The sequence below is a fragment of the Cololabis saira genome, chromosome 13 (assembly GCF_033807715.1).
Source record: "Cololabis saira isolate AMF1-May2022 chromosome 13, fColSai1.1, whole genome shotgun sequence".
Taxonomy (NCBI): Eukaryota; Metazoa; Chordata; class Actinopteri; order Beloniformes; family Belonidae; genus Cololabis; species Cololabis saira.
The window spans coordinates 35869868-35888611 of record NC_084599.1 but is presented as its reverse complement, the minus strand read 5'-3'; the positions used below and the strand labels follow the sequence as shown (position 1 = coordinate 35888611).

Below are 18744 nucleotides of genomic sequence, written 5' to 3'. Positions count from 1 at the left end.
GAGCTTGTTTAATTTAAGCTATTTTTTATTTTTTATTAATTTTAATTTATTTTATTATTTTATTGATTTAATTTGCCTGAAGATGATTATTTTGTACTTTTGTCTGTTTGAATGGTTGTGTTAAAAAAATAACTCAGACGTTACTCAACAGTTACTCAGTACTTGAGTAGTTTTTTTCACCAAGTACTTTTTTACTTTTACTCAAGTAATTATTTGGATGACTACTTTTTACTTCTACTTGAGTCATATTATTCTGATGTAACAGTACTTTTACTTGAGTACAATTTTTGGCTACTCTACCCACCTCTGACTATAGATCACAATATCATCTGCAAACGTCACGGTCCATGGACAGGTCTGTCTAACCTCATCTGTCATCATGTCCATCACCATAGCAACAACAATGATGCAGTCCTGTCTAACCTCATCTATCAGCATGTCCGTCACCATAGCAACAACAATGATGCAGTCGTGTCTAATCTCATCTGTCAGCGTGTCCATCACCATAGCAACAACAATGATGCAGTCCCACCTCCACCCTGAACCTCCCTGTCACACCTACAGCACACCTCACCATTGCTTTACAGCTCCCATACATGTCCTGCACCACCCTAACATACGCCATTCTTCATTTCTGCTCCAGACTTCATCATTTAACACATCAGCTCCTCCCTCGACACCCTGTCGTTCTCAAGAGCTGATTGGTCCAAATTTGAAATTGTAGTTGGAAACCATGAAGGGCGTCTCCTACAGACAGCAGAGGAGGGGGACCATCAACCAATGTCATGATCTCTAATGGTAGTAGGTTGCATTGATGCCTGAGGCATTGGCAGCGTACACATCTGGAAAGGTACCATCAATGCTAAAATGTACATAGAGGCTTCAGAGCAACATATGCTCCCATCCACACAACCTCTCTTCAGAGAATGCCTTGCATATTTCATCCAGACAAAGCTAAACCCCATACTGGATCCTTCACAACAGCATGGCTTCACAGGGGAGGATTCAGGGTGCTGAACGGGCCGGCCTGCAGTCCAGATGTTTCACCAGTACTATGGATTTGGTGCATCATGAAACAAATAATCAGGACTGCTGAGCAGCTCAGTCTTCCCATTACGTCGCTCCAAAGTAAGAGAAAATTGACTAAACCTGATTGGTGATGAGAATAATATTACCACATCTTCAGCAGATGAACCCACTGATAAACTGAAAATAGTCATCAGTTTGTTTTTATGTAATTTTGCTCCAGAATTCAGCTTCCTGGGGGGATCGGAGGCCACCCTGAGGTTGAAGTTACCGAGTTCAACCAGCTCCACCCTTCTGACTTGGTGTGTGAATGTCTGGGGCTATACATGGACTCGAAAACACTTGATGCCAAACAAAGGATTTCCTGCTTGCAAAAGGAAGGCAAACTCACCTGTAACACCCACATCCATCAGTGAGCCTGGGAGCTTGTTCCTCCGTGTTTTTCAACGGAATCAGGTCAAATATTTGTTTTGAGAGGGTGTGATTTCTTTTTCCTCCGCTCCGGAAGAGCCGTGGCAGGAGGTGTTACGGCCATCGCTTTCTATTTTTGTGTAGGAATTCCTTCAAATGTTGGCATCAATGTTTATTTGAGCTTAAAGGTTAAACCGATTACCGTATTTTGCAGACCATTACGTATTACGTCCTACAGCTTTTCCACCAAACCGGTTCCAGGGCTGGTTCTGGTTCTGGACCAGTGCTGAGTTTGGAACCGGACTTTCTGTTTCCACTGACAAAGAACTGGCTCCGGTTCCAAAGTAGCACCAACTCTTTGCTGGACTAGAGGAAAGAACCGCTTACGTAAGCGGAGGGGGCAGAGTTGTTAAAACCAAGGGCAATAGCAAGACTGGGAGACGGAGACATTTTCAGATAAGAATGAATCTGGATGCAGCAAAGCGTCATGGGTCTGAGGAGGAGACAACCTGTCTTTTAGAGATTTGTCCACGGAGGAGCTATGTGGACCAAGTCCTAGTAGAGCAAATACTTTGTTGTTGCTTCAACTTTCACGCAAACGCAGCGACGTCACTGACGTTTGCAGCAACGTAATGACGTGGCTCCTCTCAGCACCCGAGCTGTGGAAAAACAAACTGGTTCTCAGCTGGTTACAAGTTGAACGAGTTGTGAACCAGCACCAGCACTGGAACCGGTTTGGTGGAAAAGGGATTGTTCAATGTTGCCAGGGATAAGGGACACCTGAAGTTAGTGTGAGGTTGGAACAATGCATGAAGGTAGATTTGTGTCTTTATTACTCAATCAAAAAAACATTTTCAATAATAAAAGCCTTCACTTCAATTAAAAAGAGCATTTTATTTACCTTCATAGTATCCAACCAAGGACCAGAGCTGGGTAGAGGAGCCAAAAATTGTACTCAAGTAAAAGTACTGTTACTTCAGAATAATATGACTCAAGTAGAAGTAAAAAGTAGTCATCCAAATAATTACTTGAGTAAAAGTAAAAAGGTACTTGGTGAAAAAACTACTCAAGTACTGAGTAACTGTTGAGTAAACATCTGATTCATTTTTTTAACACAACCATTCAAACAGACAAAAGTACAAAATTATCATCTTCAGGCAAATTAAATCAATAAAATAATAAAATACATTAAAATGAATAAAAAATACCTTAAATTAAAATAATCTTAAAGTAAATTCAAGTTCTTTAACAAATAATAAAATAAATAAAATAACAGAATAATAAAATTAATTAAGCACAGGTAGCACAAAATTTCAAGCCTTTGTACTTTTCTTTTTTAACCAGGCAGAACTAGAACAAGCCCATGAACTCATAGAAACTCTGTGTGTGTTTGAGTCTGTGTAAATGTGACAAAACATGCAAAAACAAACATTTTTCCCAAAGAATCGCTCAGTGATGTCATGAGATTGACGCATATGCGGATAAAAGGGATAAAAGAAAAGTAACAGCTCAACGTAGCCTAAAGTAGCGGAGTAAGAGTAACAGTTTCTTCTTCACAAATCTACTCAAGTAAAAGTAAAAAGTATAGTTATTCAAAACTACTCCTAAAAGTACAAAATTTCCCAAAACTAACTCAAGTAAATGTAACGGAGTAAATGTAATGGAGTAAATGTAACTCGTTACTACCCACCTCTGCCAAGGACCGACTTTAATGTGTCAGCTGAACGGTCCAAACGTCAATCAAGCGGATTCATCACCTACCAAAGTTGCACTAAAACATTTTGACAGATTTTTGTAAATATAAAATTGGTTCGAGGTCAGTAAGCACAACAACATTCATACATAAGGCGCATCTGATTATTGGGCGGACTGACAATTTTTGAGTAAAACTAAGGATTTTAAGTGCACCTTATAGTGCGGAAAATACAGGTACAGTTCAGTGGTCAGAAGACACTGAGCTCAGGTCATCCACTACTTATGATGAAATATTATCATAATAACTGATGGTGTAATGTTGATAATTCAGTGGTAAAAGGTTCGGCTTCAGTGGGATGTGTTGCAACATTCCCACTACGTTGTCCAACATTGTCCAATTCTGTTGACTTCAAATGGCACCAAACGTTCGTGTGAACGGCCCAGCCCTCAGAACCACGACACATGTTCGGCAGACATCACCGGGCATGTGTGGTTCGCATCAACAACAGGAAACATGGTGTGAGACCACAGCGAGGTGGGAGGTGGATGGAGGCAGCTGTTGTTGTTGACATCTCCCCGCTTACTGCCGTCACGTGCGTCTCCATTGTTGTTGTTGATCGATTTTTTTACTTGACGCGCTGCCAAGCACCCTGTCGTCACTCATGGTGCACGTGCGCGTGTCGGATAAGTCTCAAATCTGACCTGAAAACCCTAATTGACTGGATTTCTGTGTCTGTCGCTGAAAAAAAAAACATTCCACTTTATTTATTCCACTACAGTCACTCTATTTTACATTTTTCTGATATTTTTATATTTTATATATTCTTTTTACATACATGACATACCTTATTTATCTGCTTTTATTTTATTATATTATTCTATTTGGTACTTTCAACGTCTTGCTCCTAAGTTGTCCTTGCAATTGCCCCTCAGGGATAAATAAAGTTTTTCTGAATCTGAAGACATTTAGTCATTTAGTCATTTAGTCTTTTTTTAATTCATTTATTTCAATGAACTTGCAGGACAACAACACAGACTTGCAGGGGGAAAAACACCAAAGATAAACAAAGTCAAGTCAAATTTTATTTACAGAACTAGACATTTGCAAACTTAGATGAAGAACCACTTCCACTGGTAAACAAATACATGTCAGTCACTCTGGTAGACATTGCAGAAGTCTTCATGACAACTTAAGAGTTTGGCTCTTCTGACACAAGAATATGATGCAGACAACAAGAAGCTTTTTCCCTCAATATTAAAAAAAACAAAACAAGATGAAATGCAGAGAAATTTAACTGTTACAAAAATAAAAACGACATCACATTTAAGTTAAAACACGCTTGCTTTCAGAAACTATTATAGTTCCACTTTTGTGAACAATTGACAGAGAAAGTGAAGTTTTGAGTTGTTTTTATGCACAAATTAGGATCACAGTTCAACAGTAATGTACAATAGTGCAGCATGTGTGGCTCTTGCATTCTTTTATTAAGTATAAACTATTTACACAAACAGGTATGATAAAGAAATCTTGTAATCTGGAACATCGCAACTCATATTCATTGTTTTTTTCTTTTTTCTGTGTACCAGACTTGACCTACAATAATAACAATAATAATAATTAAGAAGCCGAGCAGCTGTTTCCAGCCACACAACTGTACGCGCTCTCTGTCCCGCGCTTCTGGAAGGAGAAGGAAGCTGTAAAGCTGGAGGATAGCTCATATTGTAGTCACCGTTCTTGTAAAAACGTCTAAATGCCACTCGATGGCCTCAGCTCTTTCCTACCCCCCCCACCAAGGGCTGCGGTGTTGAGTCGGAATCGTCCCGCTTTCATTCGGACGCCAAACCGCATCAAGGACATCTCATAGCTGCAAACGCGACCATGTCCTTAGATGTTGATGGATGTCCGTATTGTTACCCGCGCTGTATTACAAATCTATGTGAGCAGCAGGAAACTTTATGTGGCTATTTTAAGAGTTGTTTATGGCAAACCAGCGAGCAGCTGCAGCCTCAATCCCCGTGTGAGGCTCTCCGATTTTTACCGCCAAAGAGATGCCGGACCTATTTGTGTTACCGAGGGTTTTTAGTTCCTTCCAGAGCTGATTTTCCTCCTTTCACGAACCACACGAGGGGAAATATTTACACCAGGCTTTTTAAAAAAGTCTACATTTGCCCGGAGCTGTGAAGACAGCAAGACTTTTCCCAGCTGACATTCAAACCCGAAGGTGAAAACAACACAGATGAATCCTCAGCCACAGACAGAGCTGAACAACAGTGAATTTATGCCGCTAATACGGCGGCAAAGTGTCCACAGGTTTGTTTTGGAAGTGTTTTGGATATATATACACGAGAAAAATGCCAGTGATGCTGACAGGTGGAGTTGGTTCCCCGGGTCGGGGACGTACAGCCGGGTTCCCACTCACCTGGAAGACAAAGCATCAACAGTTTTTATCACAGAACACGGATGCAAACATTTACTGGGCTGCATGTTTGATTAGAGGACGGTTCAGTTGTGCTATGATTAGCTGTGCAACGGAAGAACAAGATAAATATTTCTACAGTTTTTGGGAGTTGGAAGTTGTGATTGCAGTGACATTGCGTGCCGGCGTTCAGGTTTTCCCAGAAGGAGGAACTCCGGTTACATGAGATCAACATTTAGGACAAAACTCTGGACGAAGCAACAGTAGTCAGGTATGAGTGTGAGTGAGAGTCGGAATCTCACCGTTGCAGCTTTCCTGCGTCCCTGAGTCCCGCTGGTGGGCCGACCTGCAAAACAAAACCCCTCTCAGTATTACTGACATTTGACAACTCTGCCTTTTCTGACTTTGCACCTTGTGTGAAAATAGCTTTTTGTGAACTTGTGACTCCTTAAAAATTGTTTTTCTCCGTTATCTTGCAGTTGCATCCTTCCTGCTGCAGCGGTCAAGACTTCTCAGGTTGTAAAGTGAAATATTCGGACTCGCTGGGAATCTTTTGACTTGTCTAGATTAATATTTTACTTGCTCATAGATATTAATGCCTCATATATCTGTATATCTGAGTGCATGACTGTGAATCTGCAGTAATCTGACCTTATTGTTGGGCAGCAGCCCCCGCAGAGCCAGTAACTCCTTCTGCTTCAGGGCCAGCGTCTCCTCTTGAACTTTCTTCTCATCTCTCAGTCGATTCTGCTCCACCAATAAATTCTCCACCTAAAGAAAATGCATATTAAATGTTTATGTTACATTCTTATAACCCGATACAGGCGACGTCTGAGTCTGTTAAGGGGATTTTTCTACCACACACATACACTCACCCGATTGTCGTGAGTCTTCTGCTTGATCTCCAGGTCCTTGGCCGCCTTGGTGGCGATCTCAGTCTTGTCGTTTTTACACTGACTCACTTCAGACTTCAGGTGTGAGTTCAGCACTTCCTGTTCGCTGGACAGGGACTGAATCTCAGCCACCTGGAAAATCATTTAAAAAAAAAACAACAAAAGATGTTTAAGCGTGGTGCCACGAGTGTCCTTTGTGATGTAAAGTACTGACTCATAGATATCTGTATAGTGTTTTAGCCAACGTCGTGCATACAATCCTAATGTGCAGCTCAAGTAGGACTAAGGCTTAAGGCAGAGAACTGACCCTTTTGGGAAGGAGAGCACAAAGTAATACACCTCTAAATTAACTGTGAGATGTACTAATGAACATTCGTGTGTAGTTGATCAGAGGGATATGAACACATTATCATTTTATCATTCACATGCAGTGAACAGGATCATGTAAAAATACTTAAGATGAGCTGTAAATTCATGTAAGTATAAATGTATATGGGATTAAAAACTTCGTTCTAAGCCTTTACACTGATTAATTTACTGACAATTAAATAAATAGATGGATGAATAGAAATGTGCATGTTATGCATGCACTAAAAAACAAATCAGTCGATTTCAGGACCCAGTACTGGCCCATACTGACCAGAGCCAGAGATTGCTAACAGATCGTTAGAAGGCCCGGATGGGACCCTAAAAAGATCTCCCCGCTGACACCTTCTAAAGAAACTAGGTCTGTTGCTGTGATTGTTGATAACGTCATCTTTATCATCCACGCACACAGTTCTATAGAGCTCTCAGCTGTAGCAGACGTATCTACGATGAACCAAATTATCTCTTTTCCCAGAGATAATCATCCATCGGTCCATTTTCTATCCCTGTTTAATCCCCTGCAGAGATAAATATGATATAAATATAATAAACCAGCTTGTTGCTGAGAGAATTTGTTATTTTATAATGAAATGGTTTGTTGTTTTTAGCTTAGATGTTTATTTATTTCATGACTGACCCATGAACTGATAGATGATCTGAACTTGACACTTTAGAAATAAATGATAAAAGTGTTTTTTTCCTGCATTAAAAATATTTTTCTTAAAAAGCAGACTTATTTATCTTTTTTTTTAGCTCTTGTTGTATCTGAATGAAATGTTACAGGGACCAAAAACAAGCCCTTTCTGAGGTTATGTGCCCTGCTGTCCTGACTCCTGCGCAGAGCTGCTGCTCTATCAGCACAGCGGCACATTTGACCTCTGCTTTGACCTGAGTCTGCCGCCCAGCACGTTTGCCTCTTTAGCTGGATTCATCAGGAACGGCGGTGTGAGAAGACTTCCTCCCACGAGGACCTGGCTTCCCATTCGTTCTTTAGAAAACCCCAACGTTCTTAAGGAAAGTTTAAAGTATGTGTCGCCCAGTTGGAAAAAAACCATGATGGAAAGTGAAAAAGGCCAATCACACAAGTTAAGATATTGTGATTGCCTTTCAGATAAAAATACATCATGATCAAAATCAAGTCTCGTAAACTAAATTAAACTATATATTTGCTATTAACAGTCTTTATAACTACTCTGTGTTATTGATGGAGAAAAAAAGGGGTTGTTTCTCTCAAAATGAAGCGCACAAACAGACCTTGTTGCCAACGTTGTCCAAGTACAACTGGAACTTATTCTCCACCTCTCTGGACAGGTTCGTGCAGCTGTTTCTTATCGTCTCCATTTGCTCCCGCTGACCGTTGCAGGTGAGGTAGAAGGTCATCTGGTGGGGAAACAGATTGTTGATCCGGTTCAGGAAATCCCTGGTCACCGTCTGGATGCCGTCCAAAGAATGCACAAAGTCCTCTTTGCACTTCCTAGTTAAAAGGATTAAAAAACAAAAACCTTAACATATTTTGCTGTTTGGATTTTCAGTCAGAGATGTGACGGACAGACGGACAGACCTAGTGAAGGTGGAGATCTGCTGGCTCAGGAGGGTGTTGTCCCGGCGCAGCTTGACGGCGTCCTCCAGGTGGACGTCTCGGTCCCTGACGGCGTCGTCTCTCTCCTGGGTCAGATACTGAACCCGCTGGGTGAAGTTTGTGTTGATGAGATTCATCTTAGCCTCCAGCTGGGCGTTGCGAGTCTGCAAAGTCTTCAATTCATCTGGAGGATTCAAAGAAAAATAGTTATGATGAATCTCTATATGATTAAAACATTATTAAGTCGTGATTTTTCACCTTATTAAGTGTAAGAGAATAATTTGTGAATTGCTGCACTGTTTGCATTTCATGGTAACTAATATTGGGATCAAATGTTCCCTTAAAAAAGTGTTAAAAAGTCATTCAAATATGATTATCAACTAAATACTGGTCAGGGAGGTCAATCTCTGAACCAAATCTATTCTTTTTACTCATCATTTAATAAAACAGGATTTAAAAAAAAAATGTTTTACCATAAATGAAGCAAAGGCGTACAACATGTCCTCCCCATGTGGTTTAAATATATATTTAAAACATATATCAGTGTTTTGGATGCTTTTATCATCTTAATGTGATACTGAGGGACCTACTGTTAGAAGTGACTGGAGGGAGGGACCGGACCGGAGCCTGGGCTGTACGTTGGACCATGGACACCATTGACTGACAAACATTCTGTAAAAGCATTAAAAAAAATACAAGATGAATGATTATTAACTGGTTAATGTTTTTTATGATAACAAATATGCCTAATTAAGCTATTTCTTTAAATTATTTTACTCCTGAAGAGAATTTAATTGGAGCAAACTACACAGATTTTACTATAACATGAAAAAAAATGTGCATCTCCCTCCTGTCAATCATCCGTACTTACTAATTTTATTTTAAGATCTTGCACTGTCTTGTTGGAAGCCTCGCCCTGCTTTGCCATCTCCTTCTCCAGAGCAGCTTTCTCAGATGCGCGAGCTTCCAGCTGAGCGCCCAGCTCGCCCTTCTCCTTCGTCAGCTGGATGTTGTTCTCACTGAGCCTGTTGTAGCCGAGCTGCAGCTCCTTCAGAAAGACGCAGAGCAGCATCAGCATCACACCTGAGCACGCTCACGCCGCATTGGTACGTGAAAGAGAGTCATCCAAACCAGCAAAACTATCATCTCAAGCAAACTGACCAAAGAGCAGACCACAAATATATCCCGATAAAAGATATATTAAATGATAACCTTTGAGGTGTCATGGATTACATTCACTGACCTTCACCATCTTCTCCTGTGCAGACTTCTCCGGCTGTCCGTAGATGAGGAAGAGCACCAGACTGACGATGATGAGCGACTGGATGAGAGAGGAAAAGAGGAAGACGATCCTCATGTAGTAGCCGCAGCTCTTGCCTCTGGATTTCTGCAGGCGCTCCTTGGCCTCCAGGCCAAACTTGGCCCGGGAGTAGTTGGAGCTGTACATGACCGGCGGAGGTGAAATGATTGCAAATGTTTTTCCTTTTTGATAATCTGAAACCGTGATGAATCGGCAGCAAAGATCCACAAGGATTCCCTCTCTGGTGCGTTGATGCTGAGGCTCTCAGGCAGAAGACGTCTGCAGGATTGTGGTGGTGGATTTCTGTCTGTCCTGCAGAGCTCTGCACAAGTGTGAGGATGCAGAAGCGTCCAGGGAGAGAGGCCACGCGTGGACGTTCATAAACAATGACCCTAAGGTTTGTGGAAGGGTGCATGTTTATAAAGGGTGCTGGAGGCAGACTTCCAGTCCATCCTGGCCTCCCCCTCCTCCCCCTCCTCCCCCTCCTCCCCTGCCCTCCCCTCCACTCTCCTCCCCGACCGGCCTCTTCTCTTCTTCTGCTGCACTGCTGCTCGTAAATTTTCCATAGATTAGTTTGGCAAATCAAAAGAGACTGATTCATGGTGAAAGGTCTCCCCCAGACACTTTAAAGACAAAAGAAAGGATTCTGGTATTTTTCCACAAAACTTTGCTTGGTTAAAAACATCTTCAAATTATAAATTTAGTTTTTCTGCTTGTTTTAAAACTCAAAGATTTAGAGCAAATTCTTTGTTTGCAGAAAGTCAGTTAGAGGATTATCTGTGCAAATAACTGATATCAAGTAGAAATGAGCTGTTTGATATGAAAGAAAAAAGAAATTTAAACACAGGAGGAGCTTTACTTTGTTATACGAAGAACTACTGAGCCTGAAAACATATCAAACTATTATTTTAATAATAATAAAAATGGAACATTCACTTTTAAAGACCTCTAACTGGAAAAGTTTGCAAGGTAAAAACCAAATAAAAGCAATAATACTATTTAATCTGTGTATATAGTTGTGCAGCGACAGCCAGATACAGTCCAGCAGAACTCAATCAAGATGCACAGAGTGGAAATAGAAATCAGACTTTGATTTTCTCTCAGTAAGTAATCAATGCTACATCCAGACGCAGCTCAAACATTCCCTCAGAGAAAGTTCATGGATGTCTTGGATACCTGGGCAGGTGTACAGTACAGGACCGCTGTACTACGGTACATCGCCAGATCTCACACTTTAGTAAAACAACGACAAAACTAGTCTCTTCTACTTTCAAATGTTCACTGAAATTTATTTTTCAAAATAAAATGCAATTTGTTTTGATGCTTTTGCCTTTGAACAGCTTGATAAGAGTTTAAATAGTCACCAGATTACTGCATTTTGGTTTTACTTACATTTAACGCTCCATAAGGACTTTTTACAAACTGCTGGGAAAAGAGGATCCTCATGAAATAGTTTATTCTCCCAAACACGGCTTCTAAGATGATAGATTGACTAGATTAAAACGGTTAGCTGTTACGTTTGGTATGCAGATAAATGAGCAGTTTTATTCCATTAATGTGGAGGAGATGTTATATAAAGATATCAGGAAACGTGACCCATCACTATGTAACTAGAACGATGACAGAACTCCTCATCACGTTCCCTTCTGTCGGTTGAACAATGCAAATAAGGAGTAAAGCAGAAAATACCAGAGAAATACAAAAATTTCCACCATATCCTGTCTCAAGCAAACACGGAAAGGAGTCATAGCAGTGGAGGACTGAGGGAATGAAAACAATAGGGACCTGTCATTCTTTAGGGACGGAATAACAAATTCACCCAGCCGGACGGGCTCTCTGGATCGACCCCCGTCACCGTTATCGGGCCGATGACGTGAGGAACGGCCAGGTCTGCTGGGGGAGGGTGTGAAAGGGGAAAAGGTCCTCAGAGTCCCAGCTTTTCCTGCTCCCCATTGTCTCCCTGACAACCTATCTTCATTGGATGAAGAAAAAGGGAAATTTATGAAGATAGATTGAGAGAAAATGGGGAGTTAGGAGCGAGACATCAGATAGCGACTGAACAAAAGCAGGAAACTAAACTGTTGAAGACTTGACATCTTTTCAGATAACTGGCCGGACAGGAAAACATGCATTTAACCGCTGAAGTTAGATTTGAGCAATAGCTGGATAAGAGATTACAATATGTGATGGGGCGACTGCTTAATCATATAGGAGTGTTATAAACCCTGGAGTAGCAGCGACCCAGCGACCCAGACGAGACCATCAAAGCAGGGGAGATAAGCAGATGAGGGTTTACTGCTGACTGCAGCAACGGGAGCCAGTCCCCCTATTTCCAGCTGGAAGGAAACCCGGCTGAATGTTTTAAAGGAGGTGGTTTGCTGCCATCTCCTGACACAAGCACGAAGAAATCTACAAGTGCACTCATTTATGAGAAGTACATGTTTTTTTAATACTCAGAAATAAACTTAAAAAGCTTTTCTGTACATTAGATTCGAAGTGCGTCTAGACTGGCAGGACCATCACAAACCGCCACAGAGATCAACGTCAAGGGAAGCTTAAAAAAAACAACATTACTGACATTCTCTGTCTGTGTGACATGCTTAGGAATAAAGGGATTAAAAAAAAAAAAAAAGTAATCTAATAAGACAGAAATGCATCAAAACAAGTAACAACGAGGAAGTTAACAACCGGAAGGAAAGGCATCGTTCTATATTTAAATCAAAGTTCATTTTACATGTATTAATGTACATGTATTTAAGGTTGATTTCTCTAAAAGGCCAACTGTGAACAAAAGCTGCACGTCAGGCATCATTTGTTGGATTTCTTCCTTTAAGACTTGCAGATAAATCAGTGTGGTCTGTGATTTGAAAGGAAAGAAGCTTAAGTGTAGGTTTTGCAAATCTCAGTGCTTTGAACACTTGATATAAACGTGATTATTTCTAAGACAAACCCTGTTATTTAAAAGCATCTTCCCCGTCATTCATTCCCAGTGGCTACGTAGCTAAAAACTCAAACCCTCGTCAGACACTTGTCTGGAGAACTTTTCTCCAGATCTTTGTCAGTAAAAGAGGAAAAACAAGTAGTATTGTGCAGTTGAGAGATGCCAGCCGGTTTTCTGCAGCTGCAGTGTGCATTGATATCACGCAGAAGCGCTGGTTTCAGACTGTGGCTTCGTTGTCCGGGGGGTCGTCCCCCTCCAGCAGGCTGTACGAGGCGTGGCTCTGGAAGGGTCTTTGTAACGGGTGGGCCAGCAGTTTGGCCATGCAGTTGTGCAGCTCGATGGCGGGTCCACTCAGGGAAACCTCAAAGCGATAACACATCCCCTTCGAGTCCAAGGTACAGAAAGATGTGTAGTTGTCCTGCAGAAGATGTAAATATTCAGTCACTTCAAGAGAACGTCAGGCGCTTCAGCGTTCAGGAGATTGATGCAGTTTTCACTTTTCATTCAAGTTATTTCACTCAAAAGGTTGTTTTCTTTTATTTATTTTTTTAATACGGTGTTTCCATTTTCAGAAATTGTACACAAATTAACCTTCCAAACACACCTTGCCATAGCTGGATGAACAAGAAACAAAGTACAGCATATTAGAGAGGTGCTGGCCTTCCTTCTCTACCTTTGAGATGAAGCTTCAAACTTTCCTCTTTAACAAAGCTTGGAGTTCAGTAGAGATGGGAATCGAGAACCGGTTCTTGTTCAGAATCGATTCCCTGTGTTTAAATTCCTTAGAATCGTTTGCAAGTTTTACAAACGATTCCCTTTTCAATTCCAGTCGTTCGTAAGTCAGCAGTCAATAGTAAACATGGCGCCCAAGCGGTACAAACGCTGGAAAGTCTGGTTACATTTCAGTAAAAAAGAGACAACAGAGCAACTTGAAATACTTGCCAAGTGAATATTTCGTAAAAGGGAGGAAATACTACCAACATGCAAAAATATTTGCACACACAGCAGCAATAACAATCAATGAAAGAGGCGTTTTCAATCCGCTCCGGACCGACGTCAGTAGTTCTCAACCCAGCAGTTAGCATGTCCGTGGCTAATAATACTGCAGGTAAATAATTAACTAAGGAACACTGCCTATCATATTAGCGCCATTTTCCTGATTGTTGTGCTTTTTTTTCTCCAAATGAGAATCGATAAGGGGATCGAAAAAGAACCGAATCGTTAAGCAGAATCGAAAGTGGAATTGGAATCATAAAAATCTTATCAATTCCCATCCCTAGAGTTCAGGGAGACTCAGGTGAGCGTGAAACATTTCTTAGTCGTGCTGCTGCAGGCCTAAACCCCTGGGGAACCTCCCATGATACACCTCTCCTCACTCTGTTATCTTTTACTCAAACTCTATTAATGACATTATTGTTATTATTGATCTGTGTTCCTTCTTCCTAACAGGTGTTTTTGATCTATTGATCTTATCTTCTTGTTCTCTCATCGAGGCAGATCGCTGCCCTCCCCGAGTCTGGTTCTGCTGATGGTTTCTTTCTGTGTTCATGCTCAGGACGGGGGATCATATGGAAGAAAAGTCTTGGTGTCATCTGTTGGTTTCCTTCGCTGGGCCGTTATTTTACAGTTGGGTTTGTATTAACTGGCCTAATCTGGACTGAGTTGAATTGTATCCCTGAAGTAAGATGACATTTGGCATGATTTGAAGCTATATGAATTGAATTAACCTGCTAATCCTCCACAAACGTCGTCTCCACTCACCCTCCAGCTGGTCTCGTCCCCTTGTTCCTCTGCTCCGTTGTGCAAATACACCACGTCAAAGAAGAAGTAGGGAGACTGCAGCATTTTCTGGAGCAAAACACGGGAACAAAAACAAGTTCGTGACCGAACTCTTCCACAAATATCCGAAAGCAGAAGAGGCAATAAAAAAAAAGGGAGGAGGAAAATGTACCAACTGAAATATACACACAGTAAAGTGAAGGTACTCACACTAACAGCCTCTGAGGGGCTGAACTGAAGCGGCCCTGCATGGCGGCTGTAGATGAGAACCGTTCGCACCACGTACGGAGGAGGGATGGTCTGAACGTTCTCCGTCGAGGGCAGCTCAATCTTCTGACGACTGCAGAGGCACAAGAAGAAAAGAAAAAGAAGAAAAGGACAACACATACAACTTTTAATTTTAAATATTGATATATTAAAAACAGTATGCTGTGGATATTTTTTCACTAAATTCTACTTACATGACATTAAGGAGATCTTCAAGGTCTAAAAATGGAAGTTAAGGGTAAAACTAGAAATCTAAAATTCACCACGTCATCATTAAAAAAAAAAAAACAGAAACATATTTAACAGTTGTGTTTTCCAGATAAAGGATACTGAAAGACTCGCACACATTGGTTTCCAGATCATACAAACAGCTGCACAGCTCCCTGGGATCAGATGTGAAGCCTGACAGCTGAGGCACAGATAACTACAATAAATATCACCTTATATCAGGTCACAACACTCAACGTCCTGCTCAGCACTGGGGTGATTGGTGTATTATGAAATAACTAAAACTCGACATATTTTTGACGGACATCAGTGGCGTCTGTACTCACCCACAGAGCGTCATCGTTGATGACAACCAGGGCGAACTCGTGCTGTTTGTCAATATTATGTTTTGTTCTCACAAACATCTCAATCATTTTCTGCGATATGTTCAAAGCATTTGTTTTAGATCTAGATCAAAAGAAAATCAAATTAGGCCAAAGGACAAATTCAACCTAACTTGTTTTTTTGAAAATGAAGATATGTGGTTACACACCCATTAAAAGACTCCAACTTTGGCAAAGACATCTCTTCAGAAAGATCTAAGCAGATAATCTGTCAAGACACCAAACAGGACAAGCCAAAAAAGTGAAATCAACCTTTTGTTTGTTAAAATGATGCTTGAATCAGGGGTGTAATGTGAGCCTACCACTTTCTCTGGGCAGTTGACCCGGGGGACTCGGAGCTGGTACTCTGCCGGTGGAGGGACGGGCATAGTGAGTGTGGGCTGTTGCTGTGTGGGCTTTGGCCTCTCTTTGGGCGCTACAGCAGCAGAGGACAGCGGCACGGAGCTGCTGGCTCCAGCCGTGGCACCAACGGCACCTGCAGGAGCTACGGCCTGAACGGCAGCAGCTGGGATGGTCGTAGTGATGGAGCTCGGGGGGCTGTCGCTGGTCGAAGCCTCGCCCTCCCCTTCCACACGACTTCCCACGGCGGGCTGAGACATGCTCTGGTTACCGTTCCCTCCGAGGCTTCCTGTGCTGCTGCGCCGGTCCTCAGCTCCCTCCGGGTTGGACCGTGTCCGAGGTCGCAGCTCCACCGGGCGTTCCTCTCCATCTGCTGGGCCTGGCTCTGGCGTCTCCATGGATACAGAGGATGCTACAAAGTCAAAGCCATTGGATGAGTTGAACAGAAAATCATGCTGAGATTATGAAGTTTTAAGGCAAGGCAAGTTTATTTCTATAGCACAATTCAACACAAGGTAATTCAAAGTGCTTTACATCAACATTAAAAGCAGCAAGACACAATTAAACAGTAAATAACAAATAAAATTAAATAAAATGATGAAGTTGTTAAAAAGTAAGGGCAGTAGAGTACAGAAGGTAAGTATTTAATTTAACCCTCCTGTTGTGTTCATTTTCTGAATACACCCTGTGTCCTCCGGGTCAAAATGACTGGTCTTCATTAAACCCCCATTATAAGCACCAAATTTCATCTTGCTTGAAGAAACAACTTGTCATTCATCACAAAATGAGTGAATGCTTAAGTTTTCCCTCCTCATTTGTATTTCTATAGGTAAAGAAAAAAGGGAGTTTTGAATGCATTTTTATTCATCCCAATGACTCAGTTTTTTTATTTTTCTCCAGTGAACAATTTTCAATAATGTATAATACAAAGATATGAAATATAACATATCCCATTCAACTAGTTAGCACATGTAGGGCAGTATGCAAGTGCACATATTTATTACACCTGCAGCACACAGTATAGTCCTTCTTTTGAGGGCAGAACTGACAACTCTTCCTCTTACTTGCCCTAGCTGGGGAAGTTAAATTTCAAGTTAAAAAAATCTTGTTTAAAGGATTTGGGAAGGGGGGGGGGGGGGGGGGGGTTAACACAGTGGCGAGGACAACAGGAGGGTTAAGAGTACGCTTCAGTAAACAGTAATGTTTTTAGTCCTGATTTAAAGGAGTGACAGTTGGAGCAGACCTCAGGTCTACAGGAAGTTTGTTCCACCGGTGAGGAGCAGAATAACTGAACGCTGCTTCACCTTGCTTGGTTCTGGTTCTTGGGAACCACAACAAACCAGATCCAGATGAACCTCAGGGGTCTGGGAGCTTCATAGCAACTAACAGATCCAGCATGTACAGGACTGTCTCAGAAAATTAGAATATTGTGATTTTCTGTAATGCAATTAGAAAAACAAAAATGTCATACATTCTGGATTCATTACAAATCAACTGAAATATTGCAAGCCTTTTATTATTTTAATATTGCTGATCATGGCTTACATCTTAAGAAACCTCAAATATCCTATCTCAAAAAATTTGAATATTCTGGGAATCTTACTCTTAAACTGTAAGTCATGCAAGGCTTGCAACATTTCAGTTGATTTGTAATGAATCCAGAATGTATGACATTTTTGTTTTTTTAATTGCATTACAGAAAATAAAGACCTTTATCACAATATTCTAATTTTCTGAGACAGTCATGTATTTTGGTCCCTGACCATTCAGGTCTTTGTAGACCAGCAGTAAGATGTTAAACTCTAAGGCATTATGAACTCCATTAGCTTTGATTTTCTTATCCCAGCTGCAAATCTACTTGGAAGATGAATTCTGTGTTTGTATGAATCCCACATTTACACCTGACAACTGATTTCATTGACTTCATACGTTCGTGTCAAGTTCTCCTTTTAGGAACACATCAGCAACACATAAAGCCGTAACTATTAAAAAAAAAAAGTCTGACATAGATCAAGAAGAGCCTAAAAACACTTTGTACCGAGAAGGTTAGAGGAGCAGAAGGATGCTCGATAACAACACATGTTTTAGCTGTTAGCACCAGATAAATCTAAAAGACTTGTCAAAAGTATGAAATATAAAAGCCTCACGTCTGAGTAAAGAATCATACTTACATGAGAAGTTATTACAACAAGTATGAGACTTATACGCCGCAAAGACTCATTGAAAGTTACAGAATATTTAATCGAAGAGCTATTTGTTTTGAACCAGCAACTTCCTCCCCGGAAATGAGCCAAACCGGAACTACTGATCGCAATGCACTGTGGGAAATGAAGTTTTGAGGTCTTGGGTGAACAAAATCTGCTTTAAAATCTTATTTTCTATTGGTTTTCTCTTAATGTTTTTGTTGAAGTTACTTTATTATAGTACAAGAGTTATAAAAAATATAAAATAATGATTAATTCAGGCACTTATATAACTAAACTGCAATATTGTTTAAGGGATATACAGTCAGCTTGCTGAACACTGCCCCAACTCGCCCAGTTGATTCCAATAGATCCATGGTTGATTCACACACTTTCATTTGCACTACATGCCGCCTCTGTCCTGCCCTTGCATATGTAACATTTTACTTTGTATTTATTTGTTTATCTTTTATATTTAATTTTTATTTCTCTCTTTTTTATTTTGCTGTGTATATTTTTAAAATTTGTACACATAAGAGCATTGGGGTCATTGCACTATTTTTTATTTTTTGTTTTTATTCTGTTTACACATGTTTCGCACCTAGTACTGTAAAGTAACTGCAGAGCTTCTTAAGTACACTCACACTGGTCTATGTTTTGGCTGGATATTTAATACATGGTATGCAGTAACTGAGTTGAGGGGGGATGAGGGGGAATGGAAAAAATCTTGTCCCACTGGCAGATTTTTCTACTTATTTCAAGTGAAAATCTACTTGAAACAGGTGCAAATTGTTGTTTTTTTCCAGTGAAGAGTCTTGTTTTAAGTGTAATGAGATTTCTTTACTAAAATGAGACATTTTAACTAGAAATAAGACAAATATTCTTGTTAAGATTTTGAGTATTTGCAGTCATCCATTTTACTTATCCTGTGAAGGAC

General features: G+C 40.8%; 2 protein-coding genes across 2 annotated transcripts; both read right to left on the bottom strand.

Annotated features, from left to right (window-relative positions):
- Positions 1-4195: 4195 nt before the first annotated feature.
- On the bottom strand, positions 4196-10098 carry plvapb (plasmalemma vesicle associated protein b). Its single transcript, XM_061738799.1, has 9 exons — positions 9631-10098; positions 9259-9435; positions 8978-9059; positions 8370-8571; positions 8063-8282; positions 6425-6574; positions 6201-6320; positions 5852-5895; positions 4196-5552 (listed from the first exon to the last, which is right to left on the bottom strand). Exons 1-9 carry the CDS (start codon positions 9832-9834, stop codon positions 5549-5551), a joined length of 1203 nt encoding a protein of 400 aa, XP_061594783.1. The 5' UTR covers positions 9835-10098; the 3' UTR covers positions 4196-5548.
- A 2023-nt stretch (positions 10099-12121) lies between these two features.
- Positions 12122-17915, bottom strand: babam1 (BRISC and BRCA1 A complex member 1). The gene is made up of 9 exons (XM_061738802.1): positions 17796-17915; positions 15588-16036; positions 15435-15493; positions 15229-15349; positions 15005-15083; positions 14869-14893; positions 14618-14747; positions 14390-14476; positions 12122-13046 (listed from the first exon to the last, which is right to left on the bottom strand). Exons 2-9 carry the CDS (start codon positions 16020-16022, stop codon positions 12846-12848), a joined length of 1137 nt encoding a protein of 378 aa, XP_061594786.1. The 5' UTR covers positions 16023-16036; positions 17796-17915; the 3' UTR covers positions 12122-12845.
- Positions 17916-18744: the final 829 nt, after the last annotated feature.